Raw genomic sequence first — 22,376 nt, forward strand, 5'->3', positions numbered from 1 at the left:
CTGGCAGACAGGATCCTGCCCCTTGCCCCAGAGAAAGGTTTGCTCTCTGCTGTGGCTCTGCAACACGTGCACAGCCCCGGGACTAAGCTAGACAGGAAGTGGTGCAGTGACCATCCCTGTAAATGCTCAAAAAACATGTGGATGTGGCACTTGGGGGCATGGGTTAGTGGTGGACTTGGCAGTGCTGGGAGAATGGTTGGATTGCATCTTCGGGGGCTGTTCCAATCTTAACTGGTGACAGGGATGGGGGCACAAGGGAGGCCCCACTCAGAGCAGCTCAGCAGGGACACAGGGTGGCCCCAATCCTGTACCCTTTGTGCCAGTGTCTGCAAAACTGGGAGACATCTGTGCTGTCTGTATGGGGCACAACTGGGCTCACCCTGGCTCTGATGGGCTCCAGAGCCACAGGGAGCCTTGGTGCCCACCCTGGGACCCTGCCCAAACCCCAGGAGCAGAAGTGCTGTGGAGGAGGAAGTGGCAGGGACAGGGGGGAGGGTAGGCAGAGAGCTCCAGCCATGCAGGGACATTTCAGAGCTGGATGTTAATCATTGATGGGTTCCTGGGAGCTGTTTGAACTAAAGCCTCCCTCCCCCCTGTGGAGGGGGAGGTTCTGCACTGCACTGGCTGCACTGGCTCATGGGGATGTGGTGGCAGTGCCAATACCCCGATCCCCCAGCACACAGCCAGCCCCATGGAGGCGATGTTGGAGAAGACCTTGATCTCCCCTTGGTGGTACCACCAGGGCTGTGGTGGAGCTCAGAGCTCGGCCGAGGGAAGAGTGATATCATCTCGGTTTCTAACGCCAGTTGTTTTTTTTTCTTTTTTTCTCTGCATCCTCTCCAAGTTCTTTGTTGATTGCAAATCGTTATCATGAAAGCGCATCCGAGGCTGCAGCAGCAGATAAGGCTGTGCTGCCGGGCCAGCGGCTGGAGCTCAGCGAGGCTGCACTGCCTGAGAGTCCTGCGGCAGCTGCGGATGGAAATAAAACTGCTAACGTGGGGGATTGATCATGTTCAGCCAGCTCAGCCCATTGCTTCCTGCTTGGCAGAGCCCTTGCTGTGAAGTGCTGAAATCCAGGCTCAGAGGTGGGATTTGTGCTGTGGAACCCGGTGTGTGGGCATCGCCGGAGTGGTGCCCTGTGGAGGGCTGAGACTCGGCACACGAGGTGTGGGAGACCTGGTATAACCCCATGTCACTCTTTACTGCAAAGGAAGGTGGTGTGTCTGGCAGTGGGGCTTCATGGGGTCATTTGTGAAAGTGCTGGATCTGATGCCTCATGGTGGGAAGGGCACAACTGCTGGGATGTAGGGAGCTGTATCCTGAAACAGCCAGACCAAGCCTTTGGAAGAGGATGCTGACCAACCCTCAGGGCCATCCCCAGACCTCCTGCCAGTCTGTCCCTGTGGTCACTGTCCCCATGTTGTCCCCATAGCAGTCCCAAGGCTCAAGAGCCACATTCTGGATGACACATTCAACACATTCTGTTGGCTCTTTATTTTGGCCCTGTTGAGACCAAACACATCCACACTGCCTGACTCAGTGCTCTTGGTGCTCAGTGCTCTCAGGTCTGTGGGGCTGGGGTTATTCCGACCTGGCTGTAGGAGGCTGGATGGAGAAAAATGCTTCTCCAAGGGGTTTGTGTTGATCTGTCCTCTCTCTCTCTCTTTTTTTTTTTTTTTTTTTTTTTTTTTTTTCCAAGTTAAAAGGCAGCAAAAATCTGGAGGATTAATTCTGGGTCGGCTGGATCCACCATGGTCCCAGTGACTGCATTGCTCCAAGGGGCTGGCTCTGATAAGGAGCTGCAAATCCGACCTGCCAAGTGCTGCCATCCCGCTAGAGCCTTGGAGGGGGATCAGGGATTTAGAGGGTCTGTGTGATGTCTAACAGGTTTAAAAAATATTGCCTGGGATTATCCACTCGCGGCGGTGACCGGAGACCTCTGAGCCGTGGCAGACGTCGGCACCGGCTGATGTTTGCTGAGGGGGGTCCTGCGTGCGGGAAACCTGATCTGCGTGTCCTGTTTGCATTGGTGTGCGCGTTCCCCCGTGTGCACACGCGTGGATGTGCAGCAGCCCGGCTCTGGGGCGGGCTGGGGGTGCCAATGGGGCTGGTGGCCCCTGACACCGCGGGGGCTGATCCATGTCCAGCCCCCCGTGGCTGCCAGCCCCGTGCTGGCTCTGGGGTGCCAGGGGGGTGCTGCAGCCTTCGCTGTGCTGCAACCCTGCAAGGGCGGCTCCTGACCGCCAGCGTTAATGATATCCACCCAATTAGCCCAGCCTAGCCCCAAGGATCAGCGGATGGAATCATCATCCCAAGGCGTAAGCAGTTAACGCTGCTAATTAGTCATCGCGTGAATCCCGGCCCAGGCACAAACCGCAGCGGCCGCGGTGGCCGTGGGCAAGGGCTGATGCCCACCCAGCCGGGCTCCGGGAGACGGGAGCTGTTTACGGAGAATTTGCCGGGCTCGGGGATCCGTTATTTTTACACGTTGCCATAGCTACTGATACCATTATAAAATTAAGCCTGAGCCATGTGGAAGAAATGGATCTGTCAGGAGGAGTTATTTTCGGGAGCGCGCTGTGGGTCCGGGCACTGCCCGCCCCGGGGCCGAGCCCAGCGGGGTGATGGGGATCCCCAGCTGCATCCTGCCCACGGGCACGTCGCTGGGACGAGGCGCCGGGCAGGCTGCGGAGCTTTTGGGATCGCCTGGAGCCACCGGCGCCAGCACAGCCCCTCTGGGCTGGCAGCATCGCTGGGCACGTCCACGGCGAACAAAAGCCCGCTGAGAGGGAGCTTTCAGGCCGTGCTGTGCTCCCTCCCGCAGCGCCTGCTTTCCCCCTTCTCCTGCTTCTCTCAATATTTTTCCCTTTCCCTGCACTTCTCTGCAGAGGGACACTTGTGCCGGGCTCGGGGCAGCCAGCGCCGGGGCCACGGCCAAGCACAGCCGCTCTTTAAGGTCGCTCGGTGCTGGGAGGAGCAGGGAGCACCAGGGACCCCACAACGTCCTGCCCTCAGGACAGGGAGCTCCCCAAAGGGTTCCCCTCCCCTGAGCTCTTCTCACTGGACAAAACCACCTGGAGCATCCCCAGGAGTGTGCACGGTTCACTTCAGGTACAATGTACTCGATGTTGGGAGGAACCAGGACCACTCCAGAGGACACCAACAGCTGATCCAGCATGAAGAGCCCCGGGAAGGCCAGTGCAGGCAGGACCCCTCTCCCACCCACCCTGGGACCCTCATTGGGGCACTGGCAGGACCCAGTTTGATCTGCCCTCCCTGTGCTGGCTCCCAGAGGGTGATTGTCCTTGAGCAATGGCCCGTCCAACACTGAAAGCACAATGTGAGTCTTTCTTAAGCACTGGATGTTCCTGCTTGTCCCATGGCCCGGGAAACCCCCCTTTAAACACTGCCAGAGTCTTGGCCTCACGGCGTCCTGCAGTGAAGGACTGCATGGGCCAAAGGAGCGTTGGGCACAAAGGATGTACATGACACTTTTCAATTTCACTGCCTATCCCCTCTCCTAGTGACTGAAGAGATGAGGAATGGTCACAGGGCAACCCCCCATCCACTCTACACCCCTTCAGCTCCAGGGATTTAATGAAAATTACCCCAGGTTGTCCAGAGAGGTTCCCAGTAGCAATAACTGCAATAGCACAACCTCCTACTAGACACCAGAGTGTCCACAGGGAATAGCAGCATCCTCCAAACCCCTTCAGCTCTTCTCAACTTAAAGCCCTGGTCTGCAGCCTGGGGGTCCCAATTTGTTTCCCTGGCATGGCTGGGCAGTGCCTGGGAGTCCATCTCCTCCCTGAACATCCCGAGTGTCTGGGTGCCATGGGGTGGCTTCCCCGTACCCCAGCTGTCACTGGGGCTGTGCCTGGGGGGCTGGAGATACCCCCACTGCCCTGGCCAGAGCCCTCACTCTATCAGGAGGGGACAAGGCTGGCCATGAGGCTGTGGCACAGAAACAGTTCCTATGACAACCCCAAATCCCAGACCTGTTTATCCCCTTTGGTGAAAATCCACAACAACCGTGAAAACAGGGAATAAGCTTCAATAGTAAGACGTGAAATAAATCAGAACCAGTGTAAAGCATGTCACCGTTTTACTCTGCCTTCATTCCTTTCCAAGGAAAAGCCTGAGAAACAGAGAGCTGTAAAGGGGTGAGCTAACAGATTTGGAATTGGAGGGAGCAGGTTCCAACTGTGCAGCATCCCAGGACTTCTCCCTCCTCTTGTCTCTTCTGGCAGGAACCCGGCCCAGAGCAGCCAGCAGGCACAAACAAGACCCTGAGGCATTTCTGGGGGACAATCAAAGTATCTCTGAGACCCTCTCACTCCTTCCAACCCCCTCAAAGCACCCAGCTGATCCTCCAGCTTCTCCTGCTGCTTCCTGCTGGCATGATGTCCCCATGGCATTGCCTGGTCCCCTTGGTATCTTGGGGTCCCTATGGCATCATGGGGTCCCCAAACCACCACAGGATGCCTGTGGCATCACAGGGGCCTGTGGAGTCCCTATGGCATCAGATGCTCTTAGACCTGTGGTTATTTGGGTGATGCTGAGGTGCAAAGGGATTGGCCAGTCTGTCCCTGGGGATGGACTTGTGGCCACCATGGTCTCACGGTAGCTAGGACAGGGATGGGGGCAGGGATGGGGACAGAGCAGGGGCACAAGGGTGTCTTGGACAGAGACAGCCACAAACCAGGCCCTTGGCTGGAGCTGCTGCCCTGTCAGACAGTGGAGGAGACCAACTGGAGCGATGACTGCTCCTGGAAACACAATGTCCCCTGGGCACCCACCCCTGTGACAGACACTGACAGTGTGGAGTGCCTCTGTTCCTCATCGCTGAGCCGGATCACCCCAGGACAGGGCACAAGGCATTTATCCCTGTCTCTCCCCTTTTCTCCTTGCCCAGCCCTGGCATCAGCACAGCTCAGCATTGTCCCATTCCCCACGAGTGTAGCCAGCTCTCTCCCATCCCCCAGGACACAATGGAGACACCTGCATCCCCCCATTTCAGCCAGCCCACGCACTGAGACCACACTTTTCCTTGGTGTTAATTAAATCACTGCTCCTCTCCCATCGCTACCGGGACCAGCCCCTTCCATCAGCCTCTCTCCAGGCTAATTGCTCTCTGTTACTCTGTGCTTTCTGTTGGAGGCTGATGCTCCCTCTTGACTGCTGGCACAGCCCACGCTTCCCACTCTGGCTCTCCGGCACAGCGTGGAACAGCACACAACATGGCACACACTATGGCATTACAACCATTCCTCACACCATGGCACACACCACAGCATTCACCATGACACACACCACAGCACACACCCTGGCTCACACCATGGCACACACCACTGCCTGGCAAACCCTGCCAGCCCTCTGACTTTGGCACCTCCAGATGTTTCCCACCTCACAGCATCAGGAGTGGATCAGAAGCCAGAGCAGCCCCTGAGCATCCCCTGGTTGCCCCAAAACCCATCACAGTGCAGTCCAGATCAGCCTCTCCAGCCCTTGGCCTTGCCAATACATGAAGTCCTGGCACCAGGCTCACACACCATGCTGAGGTACAGCCAATATAAACCTGGCATGGCACCACCCCAGAATATCCATCCACAGGGACACAGCCCAAAACCTCCTCGGAGCCAGCATGTCCTCTCCCCCCAGGACACCAACGCTCCCAGTACCCATCCAGGCACCACCTCTGCTCTGCACTGAAGTCCTCAGCTGTGGCAGGAGGAGCCTGGTGGGTGCCAGCCTCAACCCCAGCACTGCCCTCTGCTCTCCCCCAGCAATGGCAGCTCCCGACCTCCCTCCCCCACACACCCACCGACCAAGCAGGTCACTTAGCAGGATGTGACAGCCAGCAGCACCAGGAAAACAGCACAGATGAGCAGTGAATCCATGACCCCAGCATTGCCTGGTGCTGCCCCCCGAGCGAGGCTCTACCCCCCCAGGGAGGTTCTGCTCCCCAGCACGCTCCTACCTTGTGTCCGTGCCCAGGCGCTTGTTTGTGCTTTCACTGCCGGCACACCCCAGGCTGGTGGCTTAAAGGATTTTCCTTTAATAACCACCAAATCCCTCCCCAGGGCAGTAAGCTGCAGACCTGGGCCCTTTCCTAGGTGCAGAGCATTCTGCCGGTGCTCTGCTCACTCCCTGCTTTGCATATGCTCCTATCAAACTGGGTTTCCCCCCTCCTGATTCAGCCCAGTGCGTAAAAAGCCCTAAATCCCCTTGAATTTCATTTCCTCTGGTCCTCTAGGTCTATCCCCAGTTTCGGTCTCACCCACGTATTTTACATACTCGTGTTCACAGCCTCGATGTGAGATTTCTGCCAGTTTCGGTGTTGTCCCTGCAAAGAGCCAGGTCAACCCAAGTCCTGCTCAGAGCAGCCTCAGCTGGGAAATGATCCATGGCACGGTCATGGCTCCACTCGGGAAATGATGCTGAGAGAGGCTTCATCCCAATACCCCAACCACCCAACCCCCACTGAGGTAGCCAGGCTGAGACCCAGTGCTGGACCTGGCAAACTCATCACCACCACCACGCCTACGGGGTGCTGAGTGTCCTCAAGCTTTCCCTGAGAAAGGACTGACCCCAAACTATCCCCACTTCACACCCCCAGAGCAGGGGACTCTTACTCAGTTGTGCAAATGAGTTTCCGTAGTGCCTTTTCTCCCTGCTGTGACAATTCTGTCCCCTCAAGGATCTCCCTGCCAGCCTCACTCCCCTGGGTCACACTGTCTTGTTTCACTTCTCTTTTCTCATTTCACAGAAAAAAGTAGGTAAAGCTGCAAACCGGTGACTGTATCAGCTTTCAAGGTCATGGGCAGCAGTGCTGGCAGGTTCCTCTGCCTGGAAAGTCTTTTTTGACCTCAGTTCCTCCTGACAAGGCGGCTGCTGGGGCCACAGGTGGTGGGAGCTCAGCTGCCACAGCTGGGGAGATCGTGGCTGGGGAGCTGTATGTGGTGACTGGGTGTTGCTGGGGGCTGCAGCAGTGCCCAGTGTGGAGCTTCCTGCCATTGCCACTTCTGCCCTCTGGCTTCTTGCCACTGGCTCACTTCCCTTGGAGGTGGGCACCAAACACATGGACACAAAGCAGGGAATGTGCACAGGGCAGATGTGCACTGAGCAGTGGTTGGCATGGAGGACGTGCAGGAGCAGATGTGCAGAAGCAGATGATATGCACGAAGCAGATGTGCATGGACTGGCTGGGACTGGAGCTGAAGATCTGCACAGACCAGGAGAAGGGGCAGAAGGGCCAGCTGGTACCATCTGCCCTGGCCTTAACATCATCATGAGCCCCTTGGGGAGGGCAGGGAAAGGTGGGCAAGGGCTGGGCCTCAGCCTGGAGCAGCAGCACCAGGGGCTGTTCCTGAGAGCTTTCTACTGCCTTGCCAGGAAATGCAGGTTTTGTGAGACTGGGCAGGTTCCCTGCCTAGGGGAGGTGGGAGTTGGGAGCTGACCAGTGGGCTCAGCAGTAGCACAGCGGGGGCTGTGTGGGGCACACATCCCCTCAGGACCCTGTGGGACTGGCACTATTGCTCTTGCTCTGAGTACAGCAGGACTAGACGGAAGGCTGTTTGCTGGCTTTAATGAGAGTGGTGAAAAGATAACACAAATTATGAACCTGTGGGCCAGGAAAGGGCCAGTGGAGGCCCATGCTGGTGGACACAGGCATGTGTGAGGTCCTCCTGGTGTCATTAGCACCAAACAGCTTGCACAAGGCAGAGGTGCTTGGCCTCGTGGTCTGATCCTGTGGCTGAGATGGCTTCCAGGTCCTGAGAGAGCTCCCCTGAGATGCAAACACAATGAGCACAGTGCACCGAGCTGAGATCGGGGCACGCTGAGCTGAGATCAGGCTGCGCCATGCAAACAGCTCCGCTTCTTCTTTATTGTGCCCTGCAGAAACATCCCTTCTTCCACCCTGACACGGGCTGGCCGCGCAGGCAGTGGTGCCACGCGTCACTTGGCAGCCACCCTGAGGCTGGCGTACTCGGTGGAGGCTGTGCCCAGGCTCCTGCCGCGCCCCGGGGCCAGGGGCAGGGGCTGCAGGTCGGTGTAGTGGATGTCGTTCTCCTCCCTGATGCTCTGCTGCAAAAGTGCACGCAAATGGGGAATGCTGCTGCAAGGAAAATCTCACAAAAATAACTCTAGATCAGGATGTCGAGAGTTGGAAGTGACCCGTAAGGATCACTGAGATCACCTCAAGGCCCTGCACAGGACTTCAAGAACCAGGTTGAAGCCAGGCTGGTGATGCCACACCTGCAGAGGTGGCCCTGTGCTACGGTGCAGAGTGTGCAGGGCACACATGCAGGCAGCTGCTGCCCCCCAATGTCCCCCCTGGCCCCAGAGTCTGGCAGGCTTCTGCGAGCCAGGGCATCAGCATGGGTTGTGCTTCCCCATGCTCACAGCTCACTCTTACCTGGCTGGGCAAGTGGGAGTTCTCTGCATCCAGGACTTCACTGTAGAGGGAAGGATAAGGATGGCCATCAGAACTAAAGGAAGATGGTTCCTTTACCCACCCAACACAGCCCTCAATTCCACTCCTGAATTTCAGCAGGATGCCCCCATTGAAGGCAGAGAACAGAGACAAAGGGCTGTCTGCACATCTGGGCTGAGCTCAGACACAGTCAGGGGCTGCAGGGAGCTCCCTGGCACTGTGTGCTCCCTACCATGAAGCTCCCGTGAAACACAGAGAGAACCAACAGAACATTGCACGTGTGAGTAAAGGACCTTTTCTGAGGCAAGTTACAGCTGCAGACAAGAAAGGAAGCCAAGATAAAGCAGGTGGATAAGACAGTTCGCTCATTTAAGGTGCAGAAGGAAGAGGTGCTGAGTACAAACCTGGGGGTGCTGGGGGTCCCTGCACAGCATCGCAGAGGGATGGACGAGGAGCTGCCCGTGGTCACGGTCCTGGCCGGGCACGGGCTGCCCCCCCCGCCTTGGTGCTTCCTCCTGTACATGCAAAGGGCGACCAAGACGCCAAGGAGGAAGCAGAGCACTACAGCTGCAGCCCCCATTCCAGGAACCAGGGCTGCCTCTGTGGAGACAGAGGCAGAGCAGGAGAGGGTGGTGGGTGTGGGGCAGAGCAGGATCTCACTGTTGACAGGGTGGGGGCTATGGGATGGGATCCCTGGCAGCAGTGTCCTGCTGGGCTGCACTCACCATACACAGACACCTCTGTGCCACTGCCATGCTGAGACACCTCATCCACACCACTGTCTGACTTGGCAAACTTCACACAGTAGTAGGTGCCCATGTCCTCAGGCTGAGCATTCCTGATGTGGATGGTGAAGTCTGTGTTGGATTCAGGCACTGCTACTGTCACACGGGGTAAGGAGTACCCTCTCTGGTCATAGACGGTCTTGTTCCCACTGCCCCAGCCCTTCAGCCACCTCACAGGACCTGGTCCAGGTATTCCTGATATGGTGCAGTTCAGGGTGATCGTCTCTCCTGGTGCCACCAACACCTTGTCCTGGGGCTGCTGCAGACTGAAGCCCTGACCCACCTGGGTACCCACATCTGAGCAGAGAGACAAGAAGGTTCAGGGATGAGCATGGGGTGAGTCAAGGGCTGCAAGGGGCAAATCTGGAAAATGATCAGGCTGCCCAGGGCAGTGATGGAGTCACCACCTCTGGGGGGATTGAAATGACATGTAGAAGTGGCACTGGGGGACATGGTTTAGTGGTGGCCTTGGCAGTGCTGGGTTAACAGTTGGACACGAGGACCTCAGAGGGCTTTTGCAACCCAAACAGTTCTGTGGTTCTATGATTTGATAAATCTGCATCCTGTTCTGTCGTTTGCAGGAGGTGCTGCAGCTGCCTGGAGGCCAGAGGGGTGCAGAGGGATTCAAGGGGAACTCCTGGCAGGAAAAACTCCTGAGTACTGCTAATCATTAACACCCTGGCTCTGTTCCACACCAGCCAGGATCACTGGGGCTCTGCGAGGAATTCGGGTTCACAGCCAGGAGCCAGCCAGGAACCGGTGTTCTAGGCAGGGACGTGCAGCCCTGTAGCCCAGCACAGCCCCTCGATCCCTCCTTGTCCCAAAATCCCTCCTGCCCCCCAAAACCCCTCCAGTCCCCAAATCTCTCCTGCCCAAAGTCCCCCACACGTACGGCAGCGCCTCGGCAGGGCTCGGCTCGGCTCTGCCCGTCCCCGGGGCTGGGGACGCTCTGCACCCCCGGGGACAGTTTGATACCAAAAGGTGGTCGGGGAAGGACCACCCTCCACCCCGCCCGGTGTTTATTTTTGCCGCCCACTCGCGTTTATGTGGCAGGCGGGGCAGAGGAGTCCCGGGAGGTTCTGGAGGGGCCCCATCACTTCTGACTCACCCAAGAGCTGCCGCTGGACGGGACTTCGCTGCCCGGAGAGGAGCGGTGCTGCTGCTGCGGCCATGGATTCTGCCCTAACTTTGGGAAGGAAAAGGGGAAGCGGGACAGGAAACGTAGGCGAGCGGGTGATTAACGCTTTGGTGTCTGCCCGGAGCGGGCGGGGGCCGACAGAGCCGCCGGGCATCACCCCCGGTGGGCACCACCCTGCCGAGACCCCGCCGGGCATCACCCCCGGTGGGCATCACCCTGCCGAGACCCCTCCGGGCACCACTCCCGGTGGGCATCGCCCTGCTGAGACCCCTCCGGGCATCATCCCCGGTGGGCATCACCCTGCCGAGACCCCTCCGGGCATCACTCCCGGTGGGCATCACCCTGCCGAGACTCTCCCAGGCATCACCCCCGGTGGGCATCACCCTACCGAGACCCCTCCGGGCATCACTCCCGGGCCCCCCGGTCCGGCACCGAGCGGCTGCTCTGGGCTCGGGACAGGGAGTGGCTTTGATCCTCCTCGGTTCGGTTCGGGGCAGGAGCACCAGGGCTTCGGGATGTGGGACATTCGGTGTATCTCGGGCACTGCTCTGCACCACCGACCCGTGGGAGACACCATCCCGCACCCGATCCTGCTGGCACCCCAGGGTGCTGAGCCAGGGGCTGGCCATGTGTGAGGGAGTGTGCTGGATCCCGGGTCCCTCTTGCTGGCTGCTCGGTGCTTGTGCCCATGGCTGTGTCACACATCTGAGGGGAAAGTGGGGTGGACATTGCTATTATGGACCAGTGTTGTGACAGGTGACATGGACACTGAGAAGCAAATGGGACACGATTGTATGGAGGAAGTGGGTTGGTGGTGGGCCCTTTCCTTCCGCTTTCTGGGTAAGAGTCCAGCACCCTGCTAAGCTAAGCCCAGTCCAGCTGAGTCAGCTGAGCCCTGTCCAACAGAGTCCAACAGAGCTGAATCCAGCTGAGCAAGGCCCAGCCATCAGGGGGCAAGACCTGGAATACCCATGGTTGTGGTGATGCAGCAACTGCCTCTCATGTGCCTGATCCTGCTCCTGCTCTGCAGAGACCTGGGTAAGTGGGGCCTGCACAGCTCTATCACATTTCCCATGCATGCTTTCCTACGCTGCTGGCCTGGGAGTCCTTCCCTTTGTCCACGGGTATCTAGGGATCTCCTCTTGCTGCCTCCCTTCTAGCTTGATTTTGTCTCCAGATGAAATTCGGTTTACTCCAGCAGGAGTCTGGGCTCTCCTCATCCTGGAGTCCCCAGCAACCTGGAGGACAAGAGACAGGAATATCTCTCTGTTCCCTGCTCCAGTCTCAGGGCTGGGGTCTGCTGATGCCTCGTGCTGTGCCCCAGCCCTGGGCCCCTTGTCAATTCCAAACCTTCCTGCTGCTCTGCCCAGGTGTGGGTGCCCAGATGGGTCAAGGCTTCAGTCTGCAGCAGCCCCAGAACAAGGTGTTGGTGGCAGCAGGAGAGACGATCACCCTGAACTGCACCACATCAGGAATACCTGGACCAGGTCCTATGAAGTGGCTGAAGGGCTGGGGCAGTGGGAACAAGACCATCTATGACCAGAGAGGGAACTCCTTACCCCGTGTGACGAGAGCAGTGCCTCCGTCCAACACAGACTTCACCATCCACATCAGGAATGCTCAGCCTGAGGACATGGGCACCTACTACTGCATGAAGTTTGCCAAGTCAGACAGTGGTGTGGATGAGGTGTCTCAGCATGGCCGTGGCACAGAGGTGTCTGTGCTAGGTGAGTGGGGCTCCCAGAGCAGCTCCTGATGGGAACCAGCTCAGTGGGCTCTGCTCAGGCAGAGCAGGGATGGGGAAGGGGCTCAGGGCTGGTCCAGGAGAGGATCCCATGGGCCATCCCTGTGCCCTTGTAGGAGACTCTGCTCCTGGCAGGCCCAGGGCTGGGCAGGGGGCAGAGCCTGGTCTGATGGCCCCATGCTTCTCCCCACAGCCAAACCCAGCCCCCCGCTCGTGTCTGGGCCTGAGCAGAGAGCGGAGCCGGGGCAGTCGGTGCCTTTCACCTGCACGACTGGAGGGTTCTTTCCCGAAATGATTGAGGTGAAATGGTTCAAAAACAAGGACCCCATGGCAGCTCAGCTGCCCCGGTTCACCGAATGGGAGACGAAAACCTACAACATGTCCAGCACAGTGATGGTGACCCTGCAGAAGGATGACGTCCGCTCCCAGCTCACCTGTGAGGTGCGGCACTCCACACTGCAGGTCCCGCTGCGTGAGATGTACCAGCTCAGCAGAGTCCTGCGAGGTGAGGGCTGGGGACTCCTACTGGGGTGTCCTGCTCCTGTGGGGCTGGGGTCCCTGGGGCAGGAACAGGGCACCCTGTGGGCAGCAGAGCCGGGGACACCAAACACCAAACTCTGCCTCTGTTTCCAGTTCCCCCCAGTGTTGAAATGCGCACTGAGCCGGGCCCTGTTGTGGTGAACAAGACTGTGACCTTCACTTGCCTCCTGACCGAGTTTTACCCAGCAAATGTATCTGTTTCCTGGCTGGAGAATGGGATTGGGATAAAGGTGGAGAACATCTCCCAGCCATTGGAGCTGTCCCGGGGCTTGTTTGAGCTGAGAAGCCAAGTGGAGGTGCAAGTGACAGAGGAGAAAAATGGGTCCAAGATCACCTGCATGGTGGTGCACGATGCCCAGCCCCCTGCCAACTACTCAGCCTTCCTGTGGATCTCCAACCCGGGCCAGGGAGGATTGAGCAAGGGGTTCCAGATGGATAAGGGTGCGTCAGAGCTGCTGGGTTGGGGTGCCTGCCAGGGTGGCTGTGTGGTGTCACCCCCTGAGGAAGCTTGCAGTCCCAGGATAGGCTCCCTGTGGGGAATTGGGATGTCTCTCCCCGAGCCCTGCTCACTCACATCCTCTGTCCCCATTGCAGGTGCCACCTCCAGGTCCAGCCTCCTCCTCCTCCTGTGGGTTGGTATGCTGCTGGAGAAGGGGCTCCTCGGTGGGCTCCTCTTCTTCCTCTTCAATCGCATGAAGATAAAAGCACCAGAGATGTTGCCCAATCCTGCTCCCTCTCAGTCCCTGGCTCCTCGAGCCGGGTCTCAGGGCTTGGCCACTGCCAGCAGTGATGTGTGAATCTGGAAATAAAAGAACCAGGATGCAGAGACTGTCGTGGGCTGTTCGCACTACCAGTCCCAGCCCTGCCTGTGAGCTCTGCTCTGGGGCTTCTCACTGCCCATCCCCGGTCCCAGTGCTCAGTACCCAGTGCTACACACGGTGCCTGGTGCTCGGTTCCGCCCATCCTGGTGCCTGTTTCTCGGTGCTCGATGGCCAGTACTCGGTGCTGCCCATCTTGGTGCCCAGTGCTTGGTGCCCGGTGCTCGGTGCCTCGTGGTCGTTGCCCAGTGCCTGATAGCCGGTGCCCGGAGCTCGGTACTCGGTGCCCGGTATCTGGTGCCTGGTACCCGGTGCCCGATGCTCGGTGCTCGGTGCCCGGTGCCCCGTGCCCGGTACCCCATGCTCAGTGCCCGGTGCCCGGTACCCCATGCTCGTAACGCCGTGCTCGGTACCCTGTGCCCGGTGCCCGGTGCTCGGTACCCCGTGCCCGGTGCCCGGTACCCCGTGCCCGGTGCCCGGTGCTCGGTACCCCGTGCCCGGTGCTCGGTACCCCGTGCCCGGCGCTCGGTGCTCGGTACCCCGTGCCTGGTAGCCGGCGCTCACTCCGGACCTGGCGCGGTGCAGTGCCACCTCCTGGCCGGCAGGGGCCGCTGTGCGCGGGCCGGGCGCCGCTCGTCTCCCCGGGTGTTTCCGGCCGGGCGGGTTTGGCGGCGCACGCGGGGGCGGTGCGGAGCGGCCCGGCGGGGTTTGGGCGCTGCACCGCGGCAAGATGGCGGACAGGGAGGAGGCGCTGAGGGAGTTCGTGGCCGTGACCGGCGCCGAGGAGGAGCGAGCGCGGTTCTTCCTCGAGTCCGCTGGCTGGGACCTCCAGGTACTTTTGCCGCTGCCCTCCGCTGTCCCCGGCCCGGTGCGGGGATCGGCGGGGCCGCGGCTCAGGAGGCCGTGGCGCTGGCGGGGGGCAGCGCTGGGCCGGAGGTCGGTGTCCCGCGGGCTCAGGCCTCGCCCCCGTCCGTCGCCGGGTTCAGCCCTTGCGGCGGGGCCGCGGGCTGGTTGAGGCTGAGGCTCCTCTTGGTTCTGTCGTTCATTTTCTAGCGCGAGGTGAGGGCGGTGGGTCTGGGGTTTGCTGGGGTTGTGTAGGTTTTCCTGGAATGCTGGTGAGCTTGTCAGTGCTGTGCTGTTGGCGCTGTCAGCAAACAAACCGAGGAGAAGTCAGCCACCATTCTGACCTGCTCCTGTCCCTGCTTCTCCTCAAACACAGCTAGTGTTAAATTTCATGTCTGCTCATGGATGGCACAAAAGCTGCTCCTTCAGAGCAGTAATTTTGGCACAATTCCTGTATAAGTTCTGCAGAAGAAGGGCCCTGACGTTCCCTGACAGGGAGGGTGACATCCCTGCAGCAGTGAGTGTCCTGCCATGACACAGCCAAATGGCACAACGTGCTGAGTGAGGCCTCGTCTGTGCCAGGACCTGCAGCAGGGGAAATGACACAAAGTGTCTTCAGTGTGAGGTGTCTTTAGGAGGTCCAACGTAACAGATGCTTCAGCTGGGTTGTTTGTGCATATTTTTCCTGAGTAGCTTTGGTGGTTTTCCTTTCCAGATTGCACTTGCCAGTTTCTATGAGGACGGGGGTGATGAGGACATCCTGACCCTTCCCCAGCCCACACCCAGCTCCATATCCAGAGGCACTGGAGCCAGGTGAGGAGGGAGCTTCACCTCCACACTGGAGAGCTGACAAAACACACACTCTCTAAAGCACTGATTGTGTTAATTTTCAGGAGAAGTAGCTCTGTGTTCAGGTTTGCTTCACCTTGGGTGGCTCTCTAGAAATGGTGAAAAACTGAATGTTTGTACATCACCAGCACTGGTGTTACTGCACAACTAAGCCAGAGATCAGTTGGGACAACTCACCTCATTGCTCAGGAAAAGCTTGATTTATCTTTTGATATTAAAAACAGTCTGGTGGTGACCTTTCATTTAAGCAGATCATATCTCTGCAGGCAGCATATTTTCTCATTTTATGTGACACCTGAGCTGATCAAGCCGAGCGTTTTACAAAACAAAAAAGTGAATTGTACCTTACCAGATCCCTTTGAAGTAAGGGAATGCTGTCCAGTTCCAAAGAGGAGCTGCTGCCTTTGCCATGAAGGAAGAGTGCTGTGGGGTCAGGTGCTGTTGGACAGAGCCCACCTTGCAGGAGGAGCCTGTTGCAGTGTGGAATGTTCCAGCTGGAAATGTGTCCCGAGGCTGACATCCTTCTTGCTGGATTTTTGCAGTGACCATCGGGTGACCTCGTTCCGAGACCTTGTGCATGCACAGGAGGAGGAGGATGAGGAGGAGGAGGGACAGCGGTGAGTTTGCAGCTGAAGGCTCCAACTCTGGGTGTTTATCCCTTTCCTTCTGGGAGGACTTGCTGCTTGTGTACAGCTTCTTTCAAAAAACCAGGTTTACATGGATATTGAGTTCCTGTAATGAAACATTTGAGGTTTGACAGGGCAGGTTTGTCAGTGCGAAGCCTGTGCACAAGCTCAGCTGTGTAAGCACCAGCTGTCAGCACTGAGAGAAAGCCTAAAGTGGGATGTGGAAGCCCTGGGTTAAGAATAGAAAACAGCCCAGATCCTCCTTTGGGTCTGCAGGGAATGGAAATATGGGAATTATGCAGGGATTGGTTTTTTTACTGCTTGGGGTTCTGAGGGTTTATTTTGGTTGGGGTTTTGGGTTCTTTTTTTTTTTCCCCTTTAAGTGTTGTTTAAGGGTAAAGTGATGGAATGTGGAGTCAGAAATAAAAAACATAGGGCCCCTTTCCAGGGGGAATGTGGTGTATTAGTAGGACAGTCCTGCAATGCCAGCTCTAAGTAGTTAAATACCCTTAAGGTTGACAGGCAAGGTAAATGGAATGGAACTGATGTATCTGAGGGGGTGTCTCAGCCTGGATGGGCCGTGGTCTGCAGGCAGCTGGGAGCTCACTCTGTGTATTACAAACCATCTGGAAGCTAATAAACCCAATCTTCCAGAAGTGCTTAATTGCACTTCACTGACTGTGCATCCATTGCTTCCAGTTGAGATCCATCCTTTGTGTGGCATGGACGTGTGCCTTCCCTCAGAATTCCAGCTGGATGTTGCTCTGAGGGGTCAGGGATTTGCTGGAAGCTCAGCTGGGTAATCGAGCTGGTACCGGTGTTTAAAACTGGGCTTGTCCCTCTGGGCTGTTCCTCTTCCCAGGTCTGAGCATTGTTACCACTTGATTGCTATTGATCCACGGGTAATTTACAGCAATTGATATAAAAAGAAAGTCTTTGCAGCACATGCACTTGGCTGCAATGGGAGGCACAGGGGTGGTAGCCAGTGTTTGTGGATCTGAGGGTTTCACTGAGCTGCAGCAGCAGAAACAAGTGAGCCCTGATCCAACCCGCTGGCTCCTGCAGAGCCGTTGGGCAGGGCTGACCAGGAGTTGGGTGTTTTCTGTCAGGTTTTATGCCGGAGGCTCAGAGAGAAGTGGGCAGCAGATCGTGGGTCCTCCGAGGAAGAAGAGTCCCAATGAGCTGGTGGAGGATCTGTTCAAGGGAGCCAAGGAACACGGCGCGGTGGCGGTCGATCGGACGGCCAAGAGCGGTGGAGAGACCAGCAAGCCAAAGGTGAGGAGGAGGAGCTCTTCCTTCTGTTCTTCATTTCAGTTAAGGTTCCACTGTGCCAGCTGTTTGGTTCTAAGGAATCCTGGATGAAGTGTGGACTCCTTTCTTAGTGCAGCTCCATTTTGTGTGTCACAGTGGGAAGAAAAGCCGCAGTGTTGTCCCAGGCTTATTAACTTGCTGAAGCTGTCACTGCCTGCAGGGCAGGAGATGCTGCTGATGCCATGAAGCCCCTTTCACCCACAGGGGTGGTGGGGACAGGGAAGCAGCTCTTTGAGTCTGTGTGGTTCTGTAACCCTGTGCCTGCCTCTCTCTCACAGCCTTTTGCAGGGGGAGGGTATCGCCTTGGGGCTACTCCAGAGGAGGAGTCGGCTTATGTGGCAGGAGAGAGGAGACCCAACTCTTCTCAGGATGTGAGTATCTCTGCTTGGGTTTGTAGTTGTCCCTCCAGGGATTTCTCTGTTCCAGCTACTGAGCTTGCCAGCCTTGAGAGTTACAAAGCTTAATAGAAATTCACAAGGACAGAAATATGGTAAATCCTACTTCCTGTGGGATTTCCAAGTAGAAAATAATAGATGATTAGGTCTTGGGTAAGCAGTTTTCTAGTGATCTTTTAATTAAAATTCTGAGCCTTTCTTAGAAGTGCAGATTGGGAAAAGTAGTGTGCAAAGACCATTGGGAAATCAACTCTTTATCCATTATTATATATATCCATAGATGAGAGCTGACAGCATCAGTTCAAGATTCCCTTGTGGCTGCTTTGTGACCATACAAGGTCGTGGCTGTGGTGGGAGTCTGGTTTAGGCTCCTCGCCCAGCACATTCCTGGATCTTCAGCCATATTTACCCAAAAGGGAACCATGGTACCACCTTCCAGGAATTGACAGCTGACCACTACATGAAAGCCAGCTTTGGGTTTTTCCCTTAGCTCAGAGAAACCTGCTGGAGTGTTTCTGCACCTTGAAGCGCCTCTGCCAATCTGGAACTTTTCACTTTGCTTCAGTTTCTGTTGTCACCAAGGTGCTCAGTGAGGCTGATTGTTCTTTTGGGGCTGCTGCAGGTGCACGTTGTACTGAAGCTCTGGAAGAGTGGATTTAGCCTGGATAGTGGAGAGCTGAGGAGCTACCAGGACCCGTCCAATGCCCAGTTCCTCGATGATATCCGCAGAGGGTACGTAGTGAGAGGGGACAAAAGGGACAGCTGTTTTCTGAAACACGAGTGTTTGTGGAATCCAGGCTTCTGAATCCATGGCATGTTTCACCTGAGCTTTCTTGCAAGAAATTATTTGCTCTTAATACGGAACATTTGGTTCAGGTAAACAGGGAGTAGGTTTGGTTTATTTGGGGCCTTGAGAGTTTGAAGTAAACAAACACGTTGATATTTGTGTTGAGAATTTCTGATGCATTGTGTCACTGGAGGTGATGGCCAGGGAGAAGTAACCTTAAATTAGTGTCTGTCAGTGGGGAGGTGTGCATCTGCCGTGTCAGTTAAGCAAAGGCTGTCTATGATTCCTGAAATTCCAAAGATCCTGAGCTTTTTGTCCACACATTCCTGCCTTGCTGCTTCAGGCAGCTGCCTTAGAACACTCTCTTTGCAGGGAAGTCCCAGCTGAGCTGCGCAGGTTAGCACGGGGTGGACAGGTGAACCTGGACATGGAAGATCACCGTGATGAGGAGTATGTGAAACCTAAAAGTGTCTTCAAAGCTTTTACTGGAGAAGGACAGAAGCTGGGCAGGTGAGAAGATGGTGACACTGGTTTACTGCATGTAATGGGAGCGAGTCACTTGAGCCTTGTGAGCTGGAGCCTTCTGATTCATCCTTCTGAAAGAAGGACACTGGGTGCCTGTGGGATGGGAGGTGTTCCTCTATGGAAACAAGGCTCACTGACGTATACTATGAGGTGGCCCAGGCAGGAGCCAGATCCTTGGTTTAGATACTCCATAGGTGTGTTGTATGGGAGCAGTGTTTCCAAGTCACACTTTCCCCTGTAAACTTGTGGGTGTGAGGACCCATGGCACTAAAGGGGATGGTAGAGTTAACTTCTAGACCAGTTCCTGCTGACTGGCTGACTCAAAAATTCTGACTTCCAGCTTGCTTGTGGAGGAGCCCTGGTAGTTGGGCCTGGCAGGCGGTGAGCTCCTGCCTGATCTGGTACCCTGCAGGCAGGTGAGTTTGGTTTCTAACAGCTCACCTTGCATCTCCCTGTTGGCAGCAACGCGCCCCAGGTGATGGGCACCAGCTCTCCAGCCCAGCAGGCAGAGAACGAAGCCAAAGCCAGCTCTGCCATCGTGATCGATGAGTCGGAGCCCGTCACCAACATCCAGATCCGGCTCGCTGACGGCGGCCGCCTGGTACAGAAGTTCAACCACAGTCACAGGTATGAGCACAGCAGGGGACACAGGCAAGGCATAAATGGCCCTGCAGGACAGGGCACTGGTGGGGCAAGTGTTAAAATCATGGATAGCCTGCCAAAGGGAACTCTGGGTATCCTTCTATACAAGTGAAAGGGAATAAAATTGTTGTGGTTTTAAGACAGTTGCTAAATGTTGGGTAGGATTTGCTTTCCAAATTAGGGTATATTATAGCCAGTGACCCAACACTTGGGAATGTAAGTGTTATTAGCAGAACTTTACTTGATGTTGCCTCTAAAAAACTGAATCTCTTCTAAAGGCTTTGGAAAGTGGCAGATAATTAGGAACCTGGTTCAGTTATTCTGACTCAATTTAGTCTTTTCTATAGGTCTGTTCCCTGTGCTGAATGGAGCACCAAGGGATGCTCTTACCACAGTTCTGTTCCTTTCAGCAAGCAAAGTTGACGTAGATGCACCACTGCTTCTTTCAAAATCTCTTGAAATCCTTCTCACCTTCCTGATCTCATAATTTATACTGATTCCTCCAGCTTCTGTAAGGGTCAAGCTCAGGGCAAAAAGTTACAAAAACCTCTGCCTGTGACTGAGTTCAGGAAATGGATCCTGTGTCACTGTGTGGCTGCTCACAGGAGCTGAAATCCTCTGGGTTCTGCTGTGTGTGATGAGCTCAGAAAGTGTCAGTTTGTTAATTGTTCATCATGAAGAGTTTGGAGGCTTTTAGTTTCAGATAACCCCCTGACAACACAGACAGAGAAGACTGAGTCTCTAGCCCAGAAAGCAGCTGCTGCTGTTTCACTAAACAGGAGCAGGGTGAATGAGAACAGCCTGGTGTGGCCCGTGGTGGGAGCTGGAATACAAACGCAGGGCTGCACACTCTGGGCAGAGCAGTCCCTTGTCCAGGCTGTGCAGTAACAGCGTCACCCTGTGTGTTTGATCCCTTTGGACAGGATCCGCGACATCCGGCTCTTCATAGTAGATGCTCGGCCAGCGATGGCTGCCACCAGTTTCGTCCTCATGACCACCTTCCCCAATAAAGAGCTGACTGATGAGGACCAGACCCTGAAAGAAGCCAACCTGCTCAACGCTGTCATCGTTCAGCGGTTGACATAAAGGACCCCAGCTCTGGCCGCACACGGGGTCGTCTCCTCCCGCGCGTGCGCCGGCGCCGTGCCACGCAGGCCCACATCTGCTCGTAGCTCTGGGTTCTTAGGTCTTGGTTGGACTTTTTCTCTTTAGTTGCATTTCCCATGGGGTTTTTTTGTGATGATGATGATGATCGGTGGACTTTAAAATAAATAAACGAAAGCAATTCGTTTGGAAAGGAGCTGCAGCCTCTGGTGCCACAGATTCCCCCAGGAGAGTTCAGTTACCTTGTGGATTGAGTTACTGCACTGGGAGAGGGGAGGAAGACAAGGGGGAAAGGGAACTCCAGGGAGCAGTTTCTGTTAGTGGACTACTCACCACAGTCCTTTCGATTCCCTCCAGGAACTGCTGTAAAGTACTGCCTTTTTTTTTCCACACATTAAATATAAACTATCTGAGAATGGGTGATCTTATTGTCAGGATAATGGTTACACTCCTGTAAAAGCATTGTGGGGGAAGTCTTTGTGAAAGAGCTCAGTGTGGGGAAAACTCTGACTTGTGAGGTGCAAAGTTTTACACTTCCCATGCTTTTCTGGAGAGAAATCCCTGACTTTCCTTCTCACAGCAGAACTCTTGGGGCATTCATTGAAGTCCCCACCTGCTCTGCTTTTGCTTTTTCCAACAGGCCAGACTGGCTGCAGGTTTAAATTGCTGTATTGCATTTCTCTGGGAAATCCTGCTGGATGACATCTTCTTTCCAAGAAGGCACAAAGCTGAATCAGCTTGAAGGGATTGGAAGTAAAGGGCAAACAGAGTCTGTCTTACTGGAAAGCAAGTTCTGTCCTGAGAGGTGAATTATTGAAATGATTGCAACAGCTTGGGTGGAAAAACTCAAGGCTGTAGTACCCTCTGATGTATTTCTTCTCCTCTGCTGAGGACTAACATAGCTGAACTCCTGGAATTCTCCAGTGTTCATCTGTTCTGAGTGTGTTTTGGGCTCAGGTCTCCCATCTCTTTCCCTCCTTTGAACAGAATCCTGTGGGTTAATTCCTTATGCCCAGAGACGAGGCACTGATAGCGCTGGCACAGCTGCCACAGAGTATTGTGCCATGGCACTCTGCATTGCATCTCAGCTGCTTCTGTCCCTGCTCAGGGCTTCCGAGCAGAGCCCAGAGCTGTGCTGAGTCTTGGGCTGCAGCCACCGGCTCCCTGGGAGCGGGGTCTTTGGGAGAGGCTGGAATGCTCCCTCCCCATCCTGCCTTAGGTACATCTGAGCCCCGCGGCCGCTGCGCCGTCACTCCGCCCCCCTCAGCGCTTGGAAACTTCCAGGTCCTCCCGTTGGTGCGAGCAGAGGGAGCTCGGGAGCAGCCTGGGGAGGGCCGGCAGGTTGGGCAGGTTCAGCGTGAGGAGCTCGCTTGGCTGCCGGTAGAACACAAACCAGCAGGAGCAGAGAGCAGCCCTCAGCAAGGGCATTTTTACAGCAGTTTCTCAACTGAGAGCTGAATTAACTCGTATTTTTCATTACTAAATGGACATAGAGTATGCGTAACAACCAATTTGTAAATTATTGTGAAAATTGCCATTAAAAGCCCACAAACAGGAAAACAGTGTTTGACCCTTTCTAATAACAGCTGCCATCTGGTCTCAGATTTTGGATCATGTTCACTGAGGGTGTCTCCTTTTTGGGTTGCTCTGCCAGCAGACTTCCTGTGCTGAGCTGTCTTCTACTAAATGAAATTCAACCTCTCAGCAGCGTTTTTAAAGATTAATTTTGTGACAGGAAAGCTTGGGGTTCCCCTGCCTGTGCATAAGTTGCTGGTGTATTTATAACCAGTGCGTAACCTGTGTGAGCCAGTGCAGAGAGAACTGAGAAAGGG

The 22,376-nt window shown here is 55.9% G+C and overlaps 3 protein-coding genes across 6 annotated transcripts; 2 read left to right on the top strand and 1 right to left on the bottom strand.

The window, feature by feature from the left end:
* Positions 1–7,579: 7,579 nt before the first annotated feature.
* LOC310916177 (uncharacterized protein) lies at positions 7,580–10,556 on the bottom strand (the record flags this gene model as incomplete). 2 transcript variants are annotated; one of them, XM_083873523.1, is made up of 5 exons in its annotated part: positions 7,580–8,085; positions 8,420–8,459; positions 8,842–9,037; positions 9,163–9,519; positions 10,331–10,556. In XM_083873523.1, the coding sequence occupies 5 exons, from the start codon at positions 10,554–10,556 to the stop codon at positions 7,960–7,962; spliced, it is 945 nt and encodes a 314-aa protein (XP_083729649.1). In that variant the 3' UTR covers positions 7,580–7,959. The 2 variants fall into 2 exon arrangements, with proteins under 2 accessions (XP_083729649.1, XP_083729648.1); XM_083873522.1 differs by having other exon boundaries at positions 7,580–8,088.
* A 729-nt stretch (positions 10,557–11,285) lies between these two features.
* On the top strand, positions 11,286–13,441 carry LOC310916171 (signal-regulatory protein beta-1-like; the record flags this gene model as incomplete). 3 transcript variants are annotated; one of them, XM_083873512.1, is made up of 4 exons in its annotated part: positions 11,286–11,398; positions 11,731–12,087; positions 12,298–12,609; positions 12,738–13,441. In XM_083873512.1, the coding sequence occupies 4 exons, from the start codon at positions 11,332–11,334 to the stop codon at positions 13,439–13,441; spliced, it is 1,440 nt and encodes a 479-aa protein (XP_083729638.1). The 3 variants fall into 3 exon arrangements, with proteins under 3 accessions (XP_083729638.1, XP_083729639.1, XP_083729637.1); XM_083873513.1 differs by lacking the exon at positions 11,286–11,398 and having other exon boundaries at positions 11,538–12,087; positions 12,738–13,085; positions 13,239–13,441; XM_083873511.1 differs by lacking the exon at positions 11,286–11,398 and having other exon boundaries at positions 11,538–12,087.
* Positions 13,442–14,170: 729 nt separating this feature from the next.
* NSFL1C (NSFL1 cofactor) lies at positions 14,171–22,061 on the top strand. The gene is made up of 9 exons (XM_083873520.1): positions 14,171–14,294; positions 15,021–15,118; positions 15,697–15,771; positions 16,890–17,055; positions 17,370–17,462; positions 18,109–18,218; positions 18,646–18,783; positions 19,261–19,425; positions 20,364–22,061. The coding sequence occupies exons 1-9, from the start codon at positions 14,193–14,195 to the stop codon at positions 20,524–20,526; spliced, it is 1,110 nt and encodes a 369-aa protein (XP_083729646.1). The 5' UTR covers positions 14,171–14,192; the 3' UTR covers positions 20,527–22,061.
* The last annotated feature ends 315 nt before the right edge of the window (positions 22,062–22,376 follow it).

This window comes from Zosterops lateralis (assembly GCF_965231275.1).
Source record: "Zosterops lateralis genome assembly, chromosome: 16".
Classification (NCBI taxonomy): domain Eukaryota; kingdom Metazoa; phylum Chordata; class Aves; order Passeriformes; family Zosteropidae; genus Zosterops; species Zosterops lateralis.